Consider the following 15,265-nt stretch of genomic DNA (forward strand, 5'->3'; position numbering starts at 1 on the left):
ATGGCAGTAATGCCCTTAAAATTGTAATTTTTTATTCTTTTTTCGTTTTTTATTTTATTTTTTTGTTCCTTTTTCGTTTTTTTATTTTTTGTTTTTTAAAAAATCAATTTTTTTTTCAAAATATAAAAGTGAATATTCCCAAATATTTTGTTTCCATATTTTTAGGAACTGATTTCTTATCCGTAGAATACAACTAATATGTAGAAATCGGTTTCTACAATTTTTTAGAATTATAGTAATGTTTAGATTTTGATTTCTACATGTTTTAGATTTATATTAAATCTGTAGAAGTCGGTTTCTACGTGTTTTAGATTTATATTAATGTGTAGATTTTGATTTCTAAAGATTTTATAACGATAGGTTAAGCGCAGAATGTGTATTCTAAATATTTTTAGAATACTCATATTTACGTAGATCATGTATTCTAAATATTGTAGATTCAATGAAAAAAGTGGATTTCGTTTTCTACTTCGTAGAATGTCATTTCTACTTTATTTAGAACATAATATGAAATTTATAATTTTAACTTTTTTATAACTGGAAAAAATATCACTAAGTTCATATAGGTATTTTATCAAAAGTTACTATTTTTCCAAAATATTTTTGTTTGTAAAACTATTTATTAAATTTATTTTCAAAAATATTAAAGGGTGTTATAGGAAAATATGACACAAAATATATATTAGTCTAAAGGGACATAGTTACCATTTTTTTGCTCTAAAAAAACAGTTTTCCCTATAGAAAATTCATCTGGAACACATATTATTCGTACTTTAACTAAGATGAGTCACATTGATCAACTGAAAAGCTAATAAAAACACATATTATATTTAAGACCAATGTCAAAAAGCAACAATATATACCATCAAAATAACTCAACCTATCTACGTATGTTTTAGTGTTTTAGATATTTTCTTATTTATCAATATTAAATTCATGAAGATTTTTTTAAAATACGTAAAAATTAGAAAATTATAGAGCAAATATTTTTTTTTTGTTAAAAAAAGTTGACTTAAAAATAATATTTAAATGCATTTTCCGCGCATAGCGCGGCAAGAGACTCTAGTTAGAATAATAACAGGTTATCATTCCCATCTTTAGAACGAGGACTACAAAAATGTCAAGAGAAAACATCCCAAGTAAACAAGAATTTTGTCGTAAATTTGTTAATTTCTTCGTTTGTTATTGCTATCTCTAAGAAATATATTTTTTCAATAAATTTTGAACGCACATATACTTCTTGGTAAATTAAGTCTCGTCATCTAATATACTAGTAAGTGTACCAAGTATAGTATCAAAATGATTTTAAACTATAACTCTTGGATTTTTACATATAATGTCTTTCATTTAACAAAAGTGATTGTGATATAGAAAAAAAGTTCAAAAAGCAGAAGCAACTTCATAGCCAACGATATTAATCAAAATGGTTAATTCATATTAGTACGTCGGTTGCAAAACCCATGCTCATGGGAAGTGAATCTACCGGCAGAGGAAGACGGTCGCGAAATCTCTCAGTTTCCGAAACGAAGACAGCCGCTCCCTCCTCCTTGTCTCAGCTTCGTTCGGTCATTCGCAGGTTTGCTTCCTTTACCTCAAGTACTAAAATCTATAGTTAGACAAAAGCATTATGGATTGTGTTGTTGCAAGTTTGTTAGCGATTTGGGTTTTACAAAGGAGAAAGTCAGATATTAAAAGCGTATGGTTGTGGAATTTGCAGATAGTGAAGTTGCTATCAAGTGTAGATGAATCAAAGACTGTAATCAATAGTAAGGATGATGAAGGATGGGCTCCTCTACATTCTGCTGCTAGCATCGGCAAGGGGGAGCTCGTTGAAATCTTATTGACTAGAGGTTTGTGTTGCAATCTTGTTAGCTTCCTTTAAATAAGTTTTGTGATCTTGTCTCACCCACTGTAGCTAGATAGATTTGTTGCATATAAGGTCTATGTTAAAGTTTGTTGTTCTTTTACTCATTAACGTTTGATGATGGATTTGTTTTTTTTTGTGTGTGTTCAGGTGCTGATGTGAATGTCAAAAACAATGGTGGTCGCACTGCTCTTTATTATGCTGCTAGCAAGGGATGGTTGGAAATCGCTCAGCTTTATTTTAAATCAGATGAACGTGTGCCTACTGAGTTGAAGAAATCAATCATGCAAGCCCGAGGGGAGAAGAAGCTCACCCATTCCCAACTCGCTCAAGTACACTACTTCTCTCTTCACTCGGTCTCTTTTTTTTCTGAGTTTAATAGTATCCATTGGTCTGATCAGAATATACACTTGTTAGAATTTGGGAATAGGTGATAGATGTTATTACCTCTAAAACGAGAAATCATGCTCCTCCCTGATTCTTATATACTCAACTAAACTCTTGTAAGGTTGATGTAGTGTTGGATTTGCGATGTAAAGAGTTTGTATACTTATTTGATTTGCAATGTTAAATTTTTTGTTTTTAAGAGACCTTAAATAAGAAACTAGCATTGGAGTGAAAAATCAATGTGTCTCTTAACTAGAGTTTTTAATTACATTTAATTATTAAAATATTTATTAAGAGACCCAAATGAGTTTGTGGGTTAATGATGCTCTTAGTGCACCATCATTTACACTGTGAACTCTGTTGACTAATAGTCTTGTGCAGCTCAATGTGGCTGTCGAAAAGACAACCAAATTGAAAGAGAAATTTTCGATGCCTTGGACTTTGGTTCAAATACACCTAACATAGAATAGTATAATGTCTTCTTGGATATCACGATCCACAACAAAGCAGTTTTCCACCTTCACTACTTCGCTCCTTGAGAAAACTTTCTTATGATTAGTAAAACAAATAAAACAAATGGGGTAGTTTTGTAAATGTGTGGAATCTTGGGCTTCAAGTCGGTCATGACATGCGGTCCGCTTCTCGCTGTCGATTGATGACAAGTGATGTTTGCCGATCGACGTTTGACTCTGAATGTCGACTCGAACTAGTCCCATGAGCAGCTACGAATTTCTCATATCTTTATCTTCAAAATGCTCCAAAATCACCACTTTGTTCAAAAACATACCTAAACCTGTAAATACTTTAAAAAGACTCCAAAACATAATATATAAATCTTAAAACACTCATATACCATGGCTAAAAAGTAAAAAGTGCTAAAATCCATGGTATATTAGTAGACAAGTACATGATTCATGGAAACCAGTCCAAAAATCTCAGTCAATTAAAAAATAAAATGATATCCTTCAAAGAAGGGAGACATAGACTGAGTGGAGTGAGAAGAGAGAGGAAATGAACTAAAGAAGACTGCATGTATGTTCAGAAACCTGTTGGAGTAAGAGTTCATATATCATTTGATCGATATTCACAAGGTAAAGCCTACACTTTGTTATTTCAGAAATGAGGTTAGTACAAAGATATGTCAGACGGTATATGGTGAGTTGGATCCTAAGCTTGTCGGAAAAATTGGATTTGCATACGATGGTTGGAATTTTAAGATTTAGACATCAGATTAGACTCGCATCGAGATCTGGATATCTTACTTATTGAACTCGAGTTCTAGGACAGTTCGTATTAAATCCTTAGCATTTGTAAATTATAGTTCTGATTGCCTGCTTAAAATAGGATAATTTTCTGCTCAAAAACCACAAAGAACTATGAATTTAAGTAAATACCCATAACAGTAAAAGTTAAGTTTCATTGTAGATAAAGTAGTTGCGAAATGATGACTTCAGCCCTTCACCGTAAACTGTTTGACTTTCAACTCAATTTCTATCTTACGATATTACTTGACATATAGATTCTGAAAAATATAAAAATAGATTTGAAAATATATGTGGAAGATCTTTAATAGATCTCACTGGAGAAAGAGAGAGATAGAGAGCATTTAAAAAAAGAAGCTTTTTTTTTATTTCTTCTCCACCATCTTTTTTTCCCTACACTCCTCTGTAGCTTCCCAAAATCGACGATTAAGATCTATCAAAGAACGGATCCTTCAAGATGGAGCTGGGGCAGATCTTCGGTACATGAAAGCAAAGACATGTGGAGACATCGATGGCTCCATGCTGCCACGCATGTTTATCAGCGGGAGGTATGTCGGAGGGTTCAGAATACTTACTGTGTTGAACTTCTTGAGCAGATTTGTCTTCCTTCCTCCGCTAATGGTGATCACATTAAGCATACAAATGATGTTTTACATCTTATTGTTTTATCCTTCATGATGGGCTTTTTATTATAGACTTCATCTCTTAGTTTCTAGTATTTATCAGCGATTTGAATTATGTATTTTAATGGTTGTTGCAATTTAAGATCTTTTTGGATTATGTATTGTGAAAATATTTACAGAAATAGTTATAACAATGAATCTCAAGGATCGATCCAAATAGATATAAAAATATAAAAAATAATTTAATGTTAACAAATAAATTAACGAGCTAACAATAAAACTAAGAGGCTAATACCAAGCATACATATACATATATGAACACACTGTCATATGTTAACATTTAAGTAATGATGCTTAACTTAATTCAAATGTATGTGTAAGATTTTATAGCTGGCTAAAACTTTTATTGACTCGAATTAATAAGTTGACAATCTTTAATTATATGATTATCGCGGTTAAATATCTTAACAAGTTAAAGTACTATTAAACCAAAAATATAGTTTAGAATTCTTCAATATCTGTGACAATCTCGGCTGTACATTATCTTCTCCGATCAAATCATTTGATCTCGGCTATACATCATCTTTTCCGATCATATTCCTTTATGAGTTGTGGGGTTGCTCATTATCTTCACCAGTAAAGTCCACCAACACTTCCTCATCATCATTTTCTTAACACAAATAAAAACTGAATTCAATATGTATGTGCACCTATGACATTATGCTTAAAACTGAATTCAATATTAGTCACCTCTAATAACTTGTAACAATTAAACAAAAGATTTCTGATATTTGATAGAATAGCTACAAATGACATAAGACATGTAAATTTAAAATTATCCGGCTACTACAACAAATTTATCAGCATCCCCAAACTTTTGCAAGTGTGATTAAACTCAAACTTTTGCCATATATCAACCTCGTTTTGTTAGAAAATATGAGAACTTGTTATAGTCATGAAACTTTCTTGTAGCCGATGAGGGAAGGTTTTTACCAAACCGGTTATAAGAAAATTTAGCATGGTTTATTTTACCTTTGGCTTGTTAAACTTTCTTGTAACCAATGATGTAACATATTATCATTTAATGAAATATTGTCTTATTGTACAAGTTATTGCGCTTGTCTCTTGTACACATGATGCATCATTTATAACACCTATACGCAGAGCCGGTCCTAGAATTATTAAGGCGACAAGCCCAGACCAAAAAAAAATGGCTGAAATAAATATATGTGAGAAGGTGAATTTGAACCTTGCACTCTAAGGGAAATAGTTACTGTCCTTTAACCACTAGACTGCAGATAAATTTTAGAAAATGTGGCCGGTTTAGTACTTATAATATTTGAGGCCAGAAGCAGATGCTTCATCTGCTTCGGGCTAGGTCCGGCTCTGTCTATACGATGCTTGTACATTAACAAGAAAAAAATAAATCATGGTATTAATTTAATATTGGCTGGTATTTGATTGAAAAAACCGGCTAATAAAAAACAAGCAAATAATTGTGAAGCACAAGTTAAAAAGAAATGGAATCCGAAATACCCCAAACTAAACTCAAAACTTTCAGACAACAAACTTCATTCCCTGAAACACAAGCGGACAAAATTAAAGCACAAGACAAGATTAAAAAAAAAACTCCTAAGGAATCTGCCAGAAATACTAAATTTTGCACAATTAATATGTCGATTTATGTCACAGGTTTACAGCCTAAATCGTCAACAATATTTCACCAGAAAATGTACAAATACACATAAAGCTAAACTCTTTTCCCGGAACTGAGTCAATAGGCGAAACCGCAAAGCAGCCCAAATCAGAAACAATAACTCATAGGTCTCACAGAGAAACCCAAATCACACAGATACGTTGAAAAAAACAAAAAAAAAGAACCCAGAGAACTTGGTAAGTCCCAAGGCTCATGCTTGTATCAACCACCCCAATTCCATCGAGGCTTGCGGTTTTACTCAGAACATTTCTCTTCAAGTAATAGCTCAGGAGTTCCTCGTCCGTCGGATGAAGTAGAAACGCAGGAGCAAGCGAAGTCGCTGCCACAACAGTTGCTGGCGAAGTCGCAGAAGGCAGCGAGGACTCATCAGCCATAGATTTACGACCCGTCAAAGCAAAGATTGTACTTCTTTCTAGGGTTTCTCTCCGCTCCAAACTTCAGTAGATAAACCCCCAAAGAAAGTTGTTTCCGATTAGGATAGATGAGAAAGACGATTCTTAATTTTCTGTCTTACGTAAAAAGATATGAATATTGTTAGTGTACGTATAAGATCTTCACATATCTCTCTATAATATTTTGTCTCCTATTCTACTGTGTCTATGTTGTTTATGTGTAGGGGCATCAGAGTCGTATTCGATTTTTTACAGTGAGCAAATAGTAGTATTTGGTATATTGCTAAATAGCAAATAATGTGTTGGTAGGAGTCCTAAATTTTTTATAAAATACCCAAGTCTGATTTCCCATATATCTCACAATCGATTCATTTACTGCTTTTAATATAGTATACCTAACTTAATCTTACAGTCTATTGTGTGACCACACTCCTTGTTAAAGCGTTAATTCGATCTCTACGTGATGCTATCAATATATCATTTGAGAGAGTTGCCCTAAGGTAATTTGAACTACATCAGCGTGCTCCTTATTTAACCGTACGAAATCTCCCATCAGAAATGATACTTCACCTTTCAGATTCGAATATCCCTCATCAGACTCAGCCATGAAGCTCGATTGCACAGTCGAATCACTCCTCGACATCAGAATCATCGTATTCGAACTTTTCACCGCAACAATGATAAAGTATTGATACTCGATCTCTGAAACTAATAGTGGAATTGTATTAAATAAACTTTGTAAGTACAATTCGAATCACTGTCTCATAGCGATAGCAAAATGAATCATCGATCCCATCTTGATCGTTAAGAGAGACTCTTGTTGTCACTCACTATAACAAACAAAGCATAAAATCCCCAAATAGAAATGTACTCGACTCTTTGTACAAGACAAGTCAATTATGGGTCTAACTGAAAACCCTCTGGTCCAACTCCATACTTCTTCATCACTCTTCTACTTCCTTGCCTTCACGCTCTTGCTATTCTTCCTATAATATGTGTGATGATGGTATCTATCCGAAGCAGTGTGTTTGGGAGCGTTTCAGAAGGTGTTGTTGGTATAACAAGTTGAGTATGGAGAAGAAACGAATGAGAAAGCTGACGGAGGAAACTGATAAGAGTTAAAAGTTCATCCTCTTATAATGGACTTTAAGTATCTCAAGAAGCCACTTTAATGTTTTAGGATACAGGGGAAATGAATAAAATGACCAATTATGTGTTAGGAACAGAAGACAAAGTGCTCTATACTATGCAATATATATCCCTTAATGCTCTATAAGAACAATATAACCTCAAATGGCTTTGTATGGGAATGATGGAAAGAATCAATAATATGGAGTTGATTCAATCAGGTTGATTGATCAGTACTATCACTGATCAAATACAGTTTCTGTCCATCACTGATCATATCAATGTCTGTGATTCGACCTCCTTCCTCGGCCAATATTACAAAGGAGACTTCATTAGATATCCCGAGCTCTTGCGCAGCTGTTTCCACAAGTTTCTGGAGGTCACGCGGAAGCCAAACCATAACTCCATGCTTTCTACTCGGCTCCTCATGTGGGTGGAATGGAAACACTGTGCATTTCCGTCTCTCAAATTTCTCATCTGTTTTAAACACAAATCAAATTCAGCGATTACAAGATCCGTTTTGTTTTGTAGTATTGTCTGAAGGAAAGTTTTGGACTACCTTGTGGTTCATGAAAGCTTGACGGGCGTATATAAGGCTGAGCTGTATCCGCGTCTTCAAGTAACTTAATCAATTTCTTGTTTCCACACATTCGAGCTTCATCAAGCGGAGAGTTTCCCCACCTTGAATGATAAAGATTTGTGACAAGTTATTGAGAGTTTAGTTAAAAGAAAATCATTTCTGTTTGGTCTTTTACCGGTCTTTAGCGACAACGCTAGCTCCAGCTTCAACAAGCATCTTAGCCATCAAGAATAAGCCTTCTGAAGCAGCGACATGAAGCGGTGTTCTATGATCATAATCTTCGGTGTTTGGGTCCATACCGCTTGAGAGCAATCTCTTAAGAAAATCAGAGTCGCCTTTCACAACTACCGTGCAGAGAAAGTTTCCAGCATCTTCTAAATCAAAGGAAGCTCCTTCTTTGACAAGCAAATCGATCACTCTGTCTTGCCCTGCTTTTACAGCCTCTAACAATGGTGTATTGCCAAATTTATCTGCGCAAAAGAGTGTGACCATAGCATAAACATATAGCATTGTAGTATTTTCGCTTTTATCGATTTCAGTATTACCTTTTTGATTTATATCGACGCCTTCTTGAATAAGAAACAATGTAATGTCTTCGTATCCCCTAGACGCTGCAAGATGCTGCATTTCAAGAAGACATTTTACAAGCTTAAAGAAATAATTTTCATGCCATAAAAAAAAAGAATGAAACATACAAGCGGTGCTCTTCCATCGTAATCTGTTTTGTTAGGATCGGCGCCAGAGCGGACTAAGCTTTTAAGCTGGTAGATATCTCCTTGGAAAGCTGCACTGTTTACCTTCAATGCAAGTTCTGCTTCTTGTTTCCCAATGTGAATCATAATGTCAGATTCGAGCTTCTTTATCCTCTCATTTGATTCTTTACCCTGCCAAAAACCCTCTTCTTAGTTGCATATGATTTTACACCTTAACAGCGCAACAACAAATAAAAGTGTACCTCCATAAGATTGTTTAGGATTTTGCGTCCATCATGAAAATAAATCTCGAGGATGTTGGAGAAAGACTGTTTATCGAGGCGTAAAAGATGGCACAATGAACGAACTCTAATAGTGAAAGGTTGAGAGATGTTGCAGATGATGGATATATCACCAAAAGAAGTGTGAGGCTCAAGCAACTCCACAAGGTCTTCTGTTCCATCTGTTTTTGTTTCAAGAGCCTCCTACGAAAATGTACGTACACATATGAGAAGAGAGGCAAAGAAGACATGACACACACTGATATGTTACGTACCAGTGAGCCTTCACAGACGAAATACAAATGATCAACGACGTTTCCTTGCTCTGTGATTACTTCTCCTGGAAAAAAATACTCTTCATGGAGCCTTACAACTATCTGGTTAATAAACTCTGATGAGCAGCCCTTGAACAGAGGGATTTTCTCAATGTAAGGCGTGTATAATAACTGCGCAATCTACAAAGATATACAAAATATCATCATTGTAACTAATAAAAACAACTTTTTGCTCATAATAAAATAATCAGTTATTAGGGTACCTTGGCGCGGATAGAGGCTGGGATGTCTTGAAGCATGACAGTGTTGGTGAATTTACTGTCGTACTGCAATCTAACGTGATGAGTTATCTGGCTACGAATGTCTCCCCTAAGTTTTTTTCGGTTCATGAAACTTGCCAGATCATTCATTTTATCTCTAAATCTCTCTGTGTTTGATCCTTTCACAATCAAGGCAGTGATGTTACCAATAAGGTACGCACCAAGAACCATATCGAACGAAACATATATCATTACAAATATCATTTCCCTTAAATTTACGGCATGTATGTCTCCATAACCTGGCGTAGAATCAAAGAAAACCCATCAGTTTTTTCTTTTCTCATAGGTAATCAAATGATCATCATATATCGATGTTTCAGACTTTTGTTTTACCGACAGTAGCCATAGTGACAATGGCGAAGTAGAGAGATGTGGTGTAACGTTTCCAGATGTCGATCTTTCGGAAATTCTCGTAGCTATAGTCTCCTAACTTCAGGCTACCGATCCAAGTATAACCTTCGTTCTCAGCAGGAAGAGTGGTGGCCAAGTAATAGAAGATGCATGCAGCAGTGTGAGTACAGTAAACCTCAACGAAAATGAGCTTCAAGATTCTGGTGAAGAGATAGTTGATTCTCGTGTCTTTCTCAAGCCTTTGGAAGAACTCAATCACTTTGCGCACACGAAACAGCCTTATCCACAATATGTACCTCACCACCTCATGTTTCCCTGAAGCCTGCAATAAGATTATAAGAACACCTCAAACCTTCTGAACCGTAATATTTAAACCAATATTTGGCTATGGTTTTAAAACAAAAATCAAACTGATGAAACTGATTTTTGTGTAACCTAACCGAATAACCCGTAATTTATATGATTTACCTAAAATTGAGGTTTACTGTACTCACACTGCTGCATTCGTTTATACTTTAAAATAATGATTTACCTAAAATTCAAACCAAACCAAAAACCAAACAAAGTACAATACTGTAGTTTCTATTTGCTTTTAGTTTTTATAAATCTGGTAACCAAACAAAAAATAAGAATAAAAACGTACCAAACCAAACCACACCGTAATGTCAATTTCAACACTGAGCCGGAACCAAACCGAACCAAACCAAACCAATATATACTTTTATTGTAGATTTTTGTAAGGCTAAGCCAGAAAACAAAAGCTAGTATACCTTATAGATGAGATCCCATGGGAAGCAACTGACCAAATCCAAGAAAAAATGCGATTTCAAGTACCTAAGAAACAGTTTGCGAATGACAAGTTTCCTCACTATATATAGCACAGGAGAAATGTTCGTAAGGTCCATATATGTATAGCTAACCGGAGAGCAATATGTGTTGGTTTGCTGTCAATTCGGTAGTTATGCTTATCTTGGAAGGCGACAAAAAACTGTAGAACAATATCGACCAAAAATGCGATCTGACCAACAATGTCGAGTATGAAGAGGTTTTCGGGTAGACCGCGGAAGAAACCAAACTCCATGGGAGTGAACAAAGACGAGTATATTGCCCAGACCAATATGAATAACTCCCATGCCTTGTACCACCTGCTCAATTTTACCCCACTTATTAATTTCATGTCTAATCATATAGCTGGACTACAAGTTGAATATAGCTAACATGTACTCATGAGAGGGAGGGAGCCATATGAAAGTAATAGTTATATGCAACAATGTTTAAAGTTTTAATTAGTTAAGATCGATGTAGCTGGAGCCTGGAGTGCAAGTTAAATAGTATACTTTTTTAGTTTTTTACTAGTAGTTTGACATTTTTCTTATTAATTTATACAATATTTGTTATTTTATTAAAGTTTTATTGTGTTCCAATTTTTTTTAATGTTTGAAAAGAACAGGTGGGATGGTCATCCACGTGTGGCCTCTAGTTACGGCATCTTTAGCGGAACTAATTAATAATCCGATATTTGGTGATTTCTTACACAGCCGATCAATACGCCATGCTGATTTTTAATAATTTATTTTCAAAACTTTCACAGATATTTTATTTATTTGTCAATAAATTTCTAACACGCATATTTATATAGTGTACTTTATCTTTAATTTTAATTAAAAAAAATTATTTTCTAAAAAAATCAAACAAAAAAGTAACAGTAAACATTAAATGGGTATTATCTAGAATTTGTTTTCGAATGAAGGGTTATCTACAAAAGTTATCTAACTAAAAGTCAATACTCATTTGGAATTTTAATATATATATATATATATTTTTTTTTAAATTGTTTCAAATTAAATGATATTTTAATTATTAATTTGAAAATTATTAGTTTTTATGTTACATGGTTATTTGTATTTTTTTATTTTCTATCAGTTGAGTTATTTTTAGATAGATAATAAATGATGATTTTATATTTTTAGAAAATTGAAAATGTATTTGTCTTCTTAATTTGTGTATAAGAATCTGAAACAATAAAAATATTAAAGGGAGTATTAAATGACCAATTGGTCGACTGTAGATAAAGGAAACCTAAAAGAGTTTAGCTTAACCAGAGAAAGAAAACAAAACTGTAAAACAAAAGATTGGAATATGAAGTATCGCACCACCAAATGAAATAAGTTCTTTTACAACAAATCACCTAATTTGCATCTAAATTTGACTTCTGAATAAAATGGTGAAAATTATTCATCTAAATCATATTTCTTCTTGATTTTTTTTTTCAAATAAAATAAATAAATCTTCCGTAAATTGAAATATGCTAAAATAAGCCGTTTGACTAATATTAAGTTTAGTAAAAACCGAGTAGGGGTATTAAAAGTAGAAAAATTTCCTTTGCCATTTTTAGTTTATTATCATAAAATATACTTAAAGGTTAATTAATCTAGATTTGGAGTTTAGAGGTGGGGTTTTAGAATAAAATTTTAAATTTAAAAAAATTAAAATTTTCAAAACAAAAAAAAAATATTATTTTGATCATTTTATTTTTTTTATTACTATTGTTGTAACAAAAAATTAAAAATATCTATTTGAAATATTTGAGAAAATTGCCCTATTAAGTATCAGTAAAAAGACTAATATTAAGTAGAGAGAGAGAGAGACAAATATTAAATGGCATGGGAAGAAAATATATGTCTTTAAGAAAAGATTTTTTTCTTCTTCTATAGACGTTTTTATCAGCCAATAGAAACCTGCTAAGTGCTAAAATGAGATTGAGAGAGAGAAGAACCTAATTGAGGGCTTAATGATCCAAGGGTATTCGTTAGGGCCATCGGAATCATCTTTCAGATGCTCAGGGGAATCAAGCCACCGGAACGACTCGGCCAAGCTGAACCCACCTCTTCTCCTTGAAACGTCGTCGTTTATATCATCTTCCTCGGCTATACTCTCTTGCCGTCGCCGGAGACACCCCATAAATTTAGCAAATCTCTCTTATTTTCAATCGATCCAAATCTAGCACGTGGCAATCGGGAACACGGTGTTGACCACACCACACGAATCAGGAATCCAAAAGCGGAAACTTCGATCCGATCTCTTTACTGTAATGTGTTCGATAACAGAAGATTAAGAGGGAGATGCAGATAGAAGAATAACGTGAATGAAATCACCAAACCGGTTTAAAGAAACCAAACATAAATAACCGGATCTAATAGATGATTGAACCAAAGCATGAACCTTTAAACCCTGTAACAGAGTGAAATAGTCGAAGGAAGAAGGCGGGAAGTTCACGAGAATTTCTTCTTTTTCTTTTTCTTCCCTCTTAATGAGTTTCGCCTTCTTTAGGTTTTCTATCTCGTCACGTTAAAGCTATGGTTGAGTTTGTCGGGAAGAGTTAAGAGAAACTGCGGTTTGGCCTTATAATTTAAAGCATATAACCTAAGGTCTTGTCTAGAAGAATCGAATTTATTTATAGGAACATCAGAAACTCACATAACAGGTCGATGAGTAACATATATTTATAATAAAGTCGTACAGTTTTCTCCGAATAATAGATTTGTTAAAATATATATATCATCGTTTCTTCAATACTCCTTAGAAAAGATTTCAGAATCGAGTTAATGGGTGGACGATTATCTAAAGGTGAAAAATAAATTCTGATAAAAATCTATACATTACTTTTTTCAGCGCATGTAAATATGTAATGTCAATATTTATGTTTTCTTTAGACATAGGTGAGAAACTAGCCGCTGCCATTCTGATAAATATGTGTTGTATATATAAAATTATTATTTTATATGAATTAAAATAATTTATATTAGTATTTTTTTATAAATTATCAAAATTTATTGTAATTTAAAATGTGATATGTAAATAATATTTATATTATTTAAATATCTTAATAATTAAAAAACACTCAAATTCAAAATTAAAATATTTATAAAAGTTTTTATTATGATTATATAATTTATTTGATATTATAGATGTTTTTTTTCATTTTACAGATTCTACAGCCTATAAAAAGATGATGTAACGTTTTTGCTTAAAATACATAAGAAAAAGTTTTGCTTTATTTTTTTTGCTGTAGCGTTAAAAATAAAGCTAAAGCATGATTGGTAAAACTAAATAAAAACTTGATGTACACTTTAATTTTCAAAAGTAAAACTACATCATGATTGATAAAATTTAATGATTTAAAAATAAATAAAGCTAAAGTAGGGAGATAAAGCCCAACCAATATCTTTCGAACCCATCTAAAAAGGAATTTATTGGGCAAAATAGATATTTTTTATAATCCTAAAAATATGGTGGTTTTGACTTTCAGATGATACATGATTTTAATCATGCATCGTTAGGAAAAAAGTTGTAGAGGCTAGTTTAATTCTCATACTCTCTCCTAGGTATAGTTTTGCGTGGTGAATAAACTAGACGATAATCAGCGCGTATATCAGAGTTAATTTTTTATACTAATGTTTATTCATTAAATGGTTATATTTGCAATTTTACAATCTATATAAATGTTGGTCTCTTAAATGTATTATCGTTGTTGAAGAGTTAACGTATTACAACTCATCTATCTTATTAAAACTGAAGTACAAAATTGGAGTGTTTGGAGACTTGAATAGGACTATTAAAAATTTAGAGTGTTTGGAAACATGGATTGTAGTCTTTTTAAAAAAAATATTTTTGTTTGAAAACAACGATAGTAGTATTAAGAAAAAAAGTAATGAGCTTATGTTTTTAAAAAAATTTGAAAGTTATCTAGGCCACTTTTAAAATATATCATAATGGGCCAATCTAATTGCCTAAATTTTTTTTTTATAAACTAACCATAAAACAAAATTTAAACTTTATATACATATTTCAAATCAAAATAATAATTCAAATTTGATTTATATCAAATATTGATTCAAAAATATACATATATTCAAAAATGGATTTTTACTAAACTATTTTTCAAAAACCATTATAAGAAAATATTGTGAATATATATAAGAAAAATATAACACAAAGCCCAATTTGAAATACCAACTCAAATTATGGTTTTTATATTTCATATTAAGTTTTAAAAATATAATATATGTAATTATTTATATGATAGTATGTATAAAATACTATTAATTATATGATTACTTATATGATGGTACATATAAAATACGATTAATTATATGATGATAAAATACGATATATAATAATGACTAGGGATGAGCATTTGGGTACCCATACGGGCACTACAAGAAAACATCGGGATACTGAGGGAAAAAATCGTCGGTATGTCGTCGGAATAACGTTATTCCGAGGACATACCGACGAAAAAAGTCCTCGGAAATAACTCCTGGGAAATTCATAATTCCTCGGAATTCCGTCGGAAAATGCCGACGGAATTCCGAGGAAACAAAATTCCGAGG

General features: G+C 32.7%; 2 protein-coding genes across 3 annotated transcripts; one reads left to right on the top strand and one right to left on the bottom strand.

The window, feature by feature from the left end:
* The first annotated feature begins 1,078 nt into the window (after nt 1-1,078).
* On the top strand, nt 1,079-4,340 carry LOC125576625 (26S proteasome non-ATPase regulatory subunit 10-like). Its single transcript, XM_048737101.1, has 2 exons — nt 1,079-1,850; nt 2,015-4,340. The coding sequence occupies exons 1-2, from the start codon at nt 1,628-1,630 to the stop codon at nt 2,296-2,298; spliced, it is 507 nt and encodes a 168-aa protein (XP_048593058.1). The 5' UTR covers nt 1,079-1,627; the 3' UTR covers nt 2,299-4,340.
* A 3,021-nt stretch (nt 4,341-7,361) lies between these two features.
* Nucleotides 7,362-13,515, bottom strand: LOC106360936 (potassium channel GORK). Of its 2 annotated transcripts, none has more exons than XR_007315051.1 (13): nt 13,095-13,515; nt 12,649-12,958; nt 10,793-11,017; nt 10,643-10,706; nt 9,855-10,194; nt 9,465-9,760; nt 9,202-9,381; nt 8,909-9,130; nt 8,649-8,837; nt 8,499-8,564; nt 8,129-8,423; nt 7,933-8,054; nt 7,362-7,850 (listed from the first exon to the last, which is right to left on the bottom strand). XR_007315051.1 is itself a non-coding variant. In XM_013800615.3 (13 exons), exons 2-13 carry the CDS (start codon nt 12,831-12,833, stop codon nt 7,591-7,593), a joined length of 2,454 nt encoding a protein of 817 aa, XP_013656069.1. In that variant the 5' UTR covers nt 12,834-12,958; nt 13,095-13,475; the 3' UTR covers nt 7,362-7,590. The 2 variants fall into 2 exon arrangements, 1 of the variants encoding a protein (XP_013656069.1); XM_013800615.3 differs by having other exon boundaries at nt 8,499-8,574; nt 13,095-13,475.
* Between the last annotated feature and the right edge of the window lie 1,750 nt (nt 13,516-15,265).

Source organism: Brassica napus, chromosome A7 (genome assembly GCF_020379485.1).
Source record: "Brassica napus cultivar Da-Ae chromosome A7, Da-Ae, whole genome shotgun sequence".
Classification (NCBI taxonomy): domain Eukaryota; kingdom Viridiplantae; phylum Streptophyta; class Magnoliopsida; order Brassicales; family Brassicaceae; genus Brassica; species Brassica napus.